General features: G+C 41.1%; 1 protein-coding gene and 1 pseudogene across 2 annotated transcripts; one reads left to right on the top strand and one right to left on the bottom strand.

The window, feature by feature from the left end:
* Window positions 1-516: 516 nt before the first annotated feature.
* On the top strand, window positions 517-4,584 carry LOC140275009 (small ribosomal subunit protein eS19). 2 transcript variants are annotated; one of them, XM_072370399.1, is made up of 6 exons: window positions 517-1,758; window positions 1,980-2,050; window positions 2,360-2,460; window positions 3,149-3,332; window positions 3,417-3,471; window positions 4,239-4,584. In XM_072370399.1, exons 2-6 carry the CDS (start codon window positions 1,980-1,982, stop codon window positions 4,284-4,286), a joined length of 459 nt encoding a protein of 152 aa, XP_072226500.1. In that variant the 5' UTR covers window positions 517-1,758; the 3' UTR covers window positions 4,287-4,584. The 2 variants fall into 2 exon arrangements, with proteins under 2 accessions (XP_072226500.1, XP_072226501.1); XM_072370400.1 differs by having other exon boundaries at window positions 517-1,794.
* A 5-nt stretch (window positions 4,585-4,589) lies between these two features.
* On the bottom strand, window positions 4,590-7,495 carry LOC140275008 (trypsin-3-like; annotated as a pseudogene).
* Window positions 7,496-8,442: the final 947 nt, after the last annotated feature.

Genomic DNA, 8,442 nt, shown 5'->3' with positions numbered 1-8,442 from the left:
TGAAACGGGTGCAACGGGGGTGCTGCCCCGTTGTGCTGGCTCTGAAGTTTACGAAAAATGTTGAAACAAACTCCGAGCTTTTTCGTGCTCTAGACTCGTGGTGAAGAAACGTCCTTGCAGAGGGCGTGTTAGCATGTGAGTTCAACTGGTATAATACGGTCTGTGTTGCCATTCAGCACATGTGGATCGGCCGGTCACCAGTCAGAGCTGATCATGCTCAAAACCAGCAAATCCATCAGATATAACATGATATTTTCTTATGTTTATCATCAATGTTGCTACATCACTGCCACCTTTTATCCCACGGTATCAGAGTCAAATATATATATATATACACATATATATACTACAATTAATGTTAAATGTCTGTTCAAGTGATTATCTAATTATCCTTTTCAAATTCAGATCACATCAGACTTGTCTCAGATTGTACTTACAATTATAATTTTTGGCATATTAGATGTGAATAAAAAGTGAATAACTGATTATAGCACAGACAGGGAAAACTTTACAGTTCTGATAAAAGAGTATCTTACTTTCAGTTTAATTTTTGGGGGTTTCTTTTGTCTTTTCATGACCATTCCTCTGGCTTTTCTTTTGGCTCCATCCATCTGACTAATTAGATCATTTTGCTCCTGGTAAGCTGTAATTGGCAAACTGTTTGCCTTTGCAATACAAAACTAAATACTCCCAAACTCACAATCTGCAGCGTTGCTGAATTGAATTCAAATTCATCGTGACAAGAAAAGCGAATGACTGAGCGAGGGATTGCAATAATGTGACAATTTAAAGAGTGTTGCCAGGTATAAGGCTTAAAGGAAGGGAGAAAAGAGAGGAAACAAGGCAGCTTTGGTGGTTGCAAAAGAAAAAAAAAACGAGCTGAAAATCTGGTCATCCGAAGAAGATGGTGTTTTATGTAGGCAGTCTTTTGATTTCCCACATGAGAATTAAACATGAGAGCTGTCATGAGGACAATACTGACAGAAGTCAGCACATACTTCTTTGTTTTTGAAGACTATTTCATAATGGCAAACAGAGGCTTGTGCATCCGCCTCAATCTGAAAACATGGTCATTGATCGAGTAAAGCATCAACCGATGATAAAAAAAATACATTTCATAAGGTGTTATGTCACCCTCATCTTTAAAAACTCAAGATAACTTCTCGTTTTTTTCAGTCAAAACCTCACATTACACTATCTATCTATAAAGGTAACATGTTAAGTGTATTACCAGGCAGCATAGGTTTATTATAAAAAATATGAAAGAGCTACTAACCCTCTGATAGTTTCTCCCTCACTCAGTCGGCCTCTCTCCTGCTGCTGACTGCACAGCAGTCCGCTGAAAGGCATTTGGGTCTGTTTAAAGAAACACAAATGGGCCAGGTTGTGAAAAAGATGCCCCAACACTGCCCCCTGCTGGTTTACAACCGACATTACTCACACAAGTATTCTCACTGTGTAAAGGCTCGATTTTTACATTATCTAATCTTAAATTTCACAAATACAACTGTGTAATAAATTGTAAAATAATACCTTTATCCTTAATTGCGTCGTACAGGTGACTTATGTTGGAATTTGAGGCCGCAAGGGCGATGTCACTTCAGACTATGGTCCCGTCCTTTTTAAATGAGGACAACCTCCCTCCTTCCCTCATCAGCATCCTTCCTTTCGCTGCTCCTCCGCAGTAGCTTCGGCTAATCTGGGACGACACTTCCAAAACTGAGTGCTCGCCCGGCGGCTTTCGAAGATATCTGAAAAGTAAGACACGTGTTAGGGGTGGACAACAGCAAAGATGTATGTAATGGGAACGATCCGTCTGTTATCTGTTACCTAAGCTACGCTAGCTAGTGCCGATGCAACCGTTAGCAAAAACGTTCAATTTCCAACGGCTGCGGCGCATTTGAGCTGCTTAAGCCAATATCTGGTTGTGTTTTTTTGTTTTTTTTAAAGCTCACCCATGTCTCCAACCTGCATTTTAGATGCCCAGCGTAACGGTGAAAGATGTCAACCAGCAGGAGTTTGTCAAGGCTTTGTCAGCGTTTCTGAAGAAGTAAGTAAAACACTAAACTAACCAACACCGACAGCATGACTGGCCAATGTCCACCTGTCAATCATACAAGTTGATGGACAGAGGCGCAAACAACTGCTGACGTCAGAGTAATGGAACAATATGTTGGATATTTGTATTTTTTTTTATTTTTTTTATTTTTTTTTTTACAGTTACTCTCTGTAAAACACAGGCTTTTTTAAAAGTTGTAGATGTGAACATGGGAACCAAACCTGCTGGAGGAGAGTTTGCTGCAAGCAGCATCATTCCCAGGAGTGGATTCATCACCTTATTTGATAATGGATTTTTCAGGTCTGGCAAACTGAAGGTCCCAGAGTGGGTTGACACCGTGAAGCTTGCCAGACACAAGGAGCTGGCTCCCTGTGATGACAACTGGTTTTACACCAGAGCAGGTTGGTGTTTCCCATGAGGCATTGATTCATCCACTGCAGATGACATAAGAAAAGTGCCATATACCTGATGAATTTCTGAACTGTTTGGTCAAATAAAGTCATTCTTTTTTGGCTCCCTTATCTTCAGATGCACAGCTTTTCTTTGTCTGAGACGGTTGTGGTATATATATATTTTTATCAAAGATAAATAGATATGATTACTGATTACAAGTTACAAAAGTGAAATGAATCATGAGTTGAATTAGCAAGGTAAAATTAAATTCTTAACTACTTCTCTTGTCATTGATATTTGGAATTTATATACTGACTTTTCAGCTGATTGTCTTTTTTAACTAGTCCAGTTCTTTGTGTAAATCTCTTTGTGTAAATGTATAGGATTGTACAAATTTACAATCCTATACAAACTGTTGTGTTTGAACTATTAATCAGGCCTTTCACATGTTGATTTCACCCAAACTTACACAATATATGCAGTAAGACCACATTCACATGGCAGCTTTTGCTGATAAGGTTGTTATCTTTTGAGTTGATCAACCCCCCTAAAGCATGAGGACGAAAAATTGTCAGACATGTGATAACCTGGAATGTTTGGATTCATGTCTTTTGGGTGAATAACTCTGTTGCTTCAGACGATAAAACAAGTACATATTGCAACATATAGCGTGACACTGTTTGTACGTCTCACCAGCATCCACGGCCCGTCACCTGTACCTGCGAGGAGGCGTGGGTGTGGGCTCCATGATCAAGATCTACGGCGGACGACAGCGGAACGGTGTATGCCCCGCCCACTTCAGTGTGGGCTCCAGAAATGTGGCGAGGAAAGTCCTCCAAGCTCTGGAGGGCCTCAAGATGGTGGAGAAGGACCCCAATGGGTAATAGGCCTGGACAGTGAGTAAGTAACTCTGAAGTGCTGATTTAAATAATTGACTACATTTTTTTTTACATTTCATGCTCAGTGGTCGGAGACTTACCCCTCAGGGCCAGAGAGACCTGGACAGGATTGCTGGTCAGGTGGGTTTTTGCATATATACATGGATTTTATTGATATTTTGTCAACTTCCTTTACATAATCTGCATCAATGTTAAATAACTCTTACATTACCTTTTCTTTATATTTCTAAAGCACTTTATTTGAAAAACTATGAAGAATACTTGTCGGCTTATTGCACTGCATTGAATTTGTCGACACTTTTGATGAGAGTTACTATCTAAGAGAGCTTTCAGATGCAATGGAAACAAAAGCGAGATGTCATATTGCTCAGCTCTTTAATGAGACACTTCATGTCAGTGATCCCCACAGATGTGTTGGATACAGCTGGAGTGGCTCCCTCTTGTGTTCTGTGTCAGTTATTGCCACAACTCTTTGTAACGCCTGTATTATGTCGTGATGTTATATATATATGCCTGTATTGCTTCCCTGTCATGTTATGGCTGCATGACTGTCGGCTCCTCTCCTCTCCTCTCCTCTCCTCTTCCTCTCCTCTCCTCTCCTCTCCTCTCCTCTCCTCTCCTCTCCTCTCCTCTCCTCTCCTCTCCTCTCCTCTCCTCTCCTCTCCTCTCCTCTCCTCTCCTCTCCTCTCCTCTCCTCTCCTCTCCTCTCCTCTCCTCTCCTCTCCTCTCCTCTCCTCTCCTCTCCTCTCCTCTCCTCTCCTCTCCTCTCCTCTCCTCTCCTCTCCCTCTCCTCTCCTCTCTCTCCTCTCCTCTCCTCTCCTCTCCTCTCCTCTCCTCTCCTCTTCCTCTCCTCTCCTCTCCTCTCCTCTCCTCTCTTGTATCTTCAGGTTGCTTCAGCAAACAAGAAGCAGCGAAGTTTACAAGGCGCCATGTGAGGAAAAGCATGTATGAAAAACAGATGAGTGAAATGCTGTCATTGCTTATTTACTCGTGTTTGCTTGACTTCCACGTGAGTCCCACAGTAACCAGGGACAAAAGGCATTTTATGGAAATGCATGAGTCTATAGTACAATACAGTACAAATGAAATATTATACATGAGAGCAGTTTTTCCTGGAGACAAAAACACTGAAAACAGAATATTACTAAGCCAACGCATGTTAATGTTGTTGTCCATCTGTGTGAAGCTGTGAGAAACTACTGAGAAATAAAACTTTTGCAATAGAGCCTCCAATTCAGAATATTATTCAGAATTTTATTAATGTGGTAAACATGGATTAAACAATAACACACAACGTGTCTCATTTAAACTAAGTATACAGACTGACTGTGAGGTCAGAACGCAAGCTTGTGCATGGATGTATAGATAACTGCAAGGGTTTAGTAGTTGCTCATGATGGAGTTGATCCAGCTGTTATAGCGGCACACACGGGCGTAGACGCTGGGATGTCCCACCATGGCGCAGTCATAACCCCAGGACACGACTCCCTGCAGCTGACCGTTACACACCAGAGGACCACCGGAGTCGCCCTGCAGACACAGGGAGTAACGGGTTTAAATGACAGAATAACGGCTTTAAATGAGTCTTCTCGGTGCTGCTGACTGTCATCACAGTGCCCCCCACTTAATAATAGCTGCACCTCTCTTTAAAAGGTGGTAAGAGTGACTTACTGTTGCACCAAGCCGTGCTTCCGTTTCAGGTCTGTTTCACCACAGAAAGAAACAAGATTCTGGGGCTTCTTAGGTGAAGAAAAGTGAGTGTTCTCCGCAAAACCAGGTGTCTCATTTAATGATCTTCTTCCTTAAATTGTTGCTGACAGTTAATTGTATAACAAACTAAATTCAAATTAACAATCATTTTTTTCTTTCATTTTATTCCACTAAGTCTTCTACTCTGCCCTCAACCTACCGCATGATAGCGTATAGATAGAGCCTAGTAAATGCAAAAAAAAAGCCTTCCGCCATTAAACCATAGCAGAAGAGATATTAACAATATTAAATAGAAAATATTAACAATGCTGTAATAGTGATGGATGTATGACATTTCTCTTATTGTAGTATAGCTGTTTTTATACAGGTGAATAGTTTATGAAAACAATCTATTAATTCAACAGGCCTAAGTATAAGTGAGTATAAGCATATATATATGTGTGTGTGTGTGTGTGTGTGTGTATATCTACATGTACATAGATCATAGATACATTCCACTAGGGTTTAAGACAGAAAAGCATGAATCTTTTTGCTGCAGTCAACAACACTTTGAGAGCAGTGGTGTGGGGGACATCTGAGCTCTTTCACACCCGACATCGTCCCTTTGTGTGCTGCTACAGCTGCTGCTGTACAGAACCAGCTCACCTGGCAGCTGCTGGCACCTCCTTGCATGAATCCGGAGCACAGCATGTTCTCGGTGAGTAGGCTGGGGTAGGCGTTCCTGCAGATTCTGTCATCGATGATGGGCTGATTCAGGCACTGAAGGCTGTTAGGGAAGTAGTCTTGAGAGCAAAAGGGCAAGTCACAGTTTAATTATTTATTATTTATTTAATTATTAATTTATTGATTATTAATGGATTAATAGTATTTAATATATCAATCCCAAAAAGGGGAAATTGATATATATATATATGTGTGTGTGTGTGTGTGTGTGTAAATTTCCAATAATTATCTGGTAAATTGCTAATTATGATGTAAAGATATGCTGCTTCTTTCTATTTAACTGTGAACAAAGTATATTTGGGTTTTGAATAATAAAGATATGTTACACTTGTCATCTTTTCTCTACTTTCTGATATCGTCCAGCCAAAGAGTTAAATAATTTAACTGAAAAATAACATTTGGAACCTCCGCAGGGCAGTTTCTTTGCTGTGTTTGAACCGGTGAGTACAGCAAGAGTCACCTGAGGCCGACGTGACTTACCGCCGTTGGCGGAAAGTGTTGCCCCAGCCAGACACCAGCAGTTCTCGTCTGCCACGGGGCAGCGGACAGGCAGGGACACCGTCCGGGACGTAGCTGTTGAGTGTGGCGGGGTAGGCCAGCTTGATCAGCATGATATCATTGTCCAGGTTGTAGCTGTTGTAGTACGGGTGCTTGATTATCATGGCTGCATCAATCCACTGCTCGGTGCCATCATTTACAGCAATGTTGTGCTCACCAAGACGGACCTGGATACGACTGGTTGCAGTGAGAGGCGGTTTGAATGTCACAGATAATTCTCTTATTCAGACACATAATAGCCCTATTTGGATACATCTGCTAAAACAGCAGCCTTTGTGGCCTCAAGTGACAAGTGGGAGCTGAATATGGCAAACTGTTCAGGTGCCGGAGGAATATTCTGTTTCTATAGCAACAGAATCTGGCACAGTTCCTCAGGAGTTCGTTCCCATGAACTAGAATTTGATTTTCAAAGTGAACATTTGGCCATTTTGATTTGTAAAAATGCCCCATTTCAGTTTCAACAAATCATATATGTGCCGACAGTTTGAAACAAGAGGTCTGCTGCTAGCTGCTCCGTTCCTATCTTCATTTGAGTGTCATTCAGCGAGCCAGCACACCAGAACAAGCTCACATACAGTAAATAGAGCCATCATTAATGCTTGAACATTTACCGACGAGCCTTCATTTTGTGGATTCTGTGCCAGTACCTTAAATGAATTAAATGCTGAGTTGACCATATTCACCTTATATATATTCATTGTGTTTCATTCAGTGTGGTGACCCTGAGGCAGCATTGCACATTTCTTAATGTTAGTGGAAACAGTAATTGAAGCAGCACTTGAAAACGGGACTTCCTGTACTTACGACATGTAGCAGTGAGCAGCAGAAAGCACCCACTGGCTGGAGATGAGCGATCCACCACAGAAATGGTATCCAGCGTTCAGAGACACCTGGTAGGGAGCAGAGTGCCTGGGACACTCATATCCTCCAACCACTTTCTCATCCTCAGCTGCAGCAACTGACAGGGCAAATGATATAACATGTGTGGCATCAGGTAAATGTTGAAAACGTTAGATATACACAATTAAGTCATAGAGAAGGAAAGTTGTTTCTTACATGCTGCTCCGAGTAAAGCCAGGAATATCAAGCCCTTCATGGTGACGTCTGTCTGAATGTGGAGGCAGCCCACACTGGAGCTCTTTTAAACCTCCTGCCCTGACTTTACATTTCAAACTTATCAACATCAGAGAGGGTAAAACTCTGCTGTGGGAAAGAGCCACATGGAAAGATATCAGAAAGACCTTGACTGATACTGAAACTGAAGAATACAGCCAAATCAGACTTCTTTTGGATTAACAGAGCTCTTGATTTTACTTATATTATCAGAAATTAAATGCAAGCTGGAGTAAATGAAATACTTGATATCAAAGACATTGAAACAGACATGTTTCACCCTAAATATCCGTTCAGAAACACGTGAGTGTTAACTGGGGATTTGTCTGATGAAAGTTTATAGTCTGCAGGTGTCACTGGTCTCAACTCAGCAGGAACATTCAGTATATTTGCCAGGTAACCATCAAAGAACTGATAAGACTTTTCTGAACAAAACTGGTTACATTAATAATTCTCAACCTTCAGGTCAAGACCCCCTCAAAAGGCACAAGATAACTGACATGATGATGAAATATTGTTTCACTTTCAGGCCAGAAGAATGCTGAAATTAAACATATGCAACAAGAGAGGCAACATCAGTCCTGTCACTCCAAAAAAGAGCAAATTCACTCCGTTTCAAAACATTCAGTTCTGCTTGGCAAGGTCTGAAAAAACAAAGCAAAGCTGGCATACGTTAAATGGCTCAGTTTTTTTTGCTGTACTGTTTACATTATTATATCATAAAGTGCACTATCTGCTATTCTCTCTTTATACCATTACCAATAAAACACTCCTTGTCTACTTTTATTTGTAAATGATTTCAAACAGCACCTCATTTACCCTCCGCTCCCCTAAATCAGGTTGCAACTTACCTACTTTGTACAGAATAATGGTGAAAATAGTCCTGATGGCAGCTTCATAACATCCACCCAACATCTATGTAAGCTGCTGTTTCCATATTTGATCATTAACAAATGGTCTCAGGGAATGATGAATGAAAGTTTTACTT

Source organism: Leuresthes tenuis, unplaced genomic scaffold (genome assembly GCF_036924035.1).
Source record: "Leuresthes tenuis unplaced genomic scaffold, fLeuTen1.0.hap1 SCAF_18, whole genome shotgun sequence".
In the NCBI taxonomy this organism is placed as follows: domain Eukaryota; kingdom Metazoa; phylum Chordata; class Actinopteri; order Atheriniformes; family Atherinopsidae; genus Leuresthes; species Leuresthes tenuis.
The sequence above is the reverse complement of the archived record's forward strand: the minus strand, read 5'-3'. Positions and strand labels throughout refer to the sequence as shown.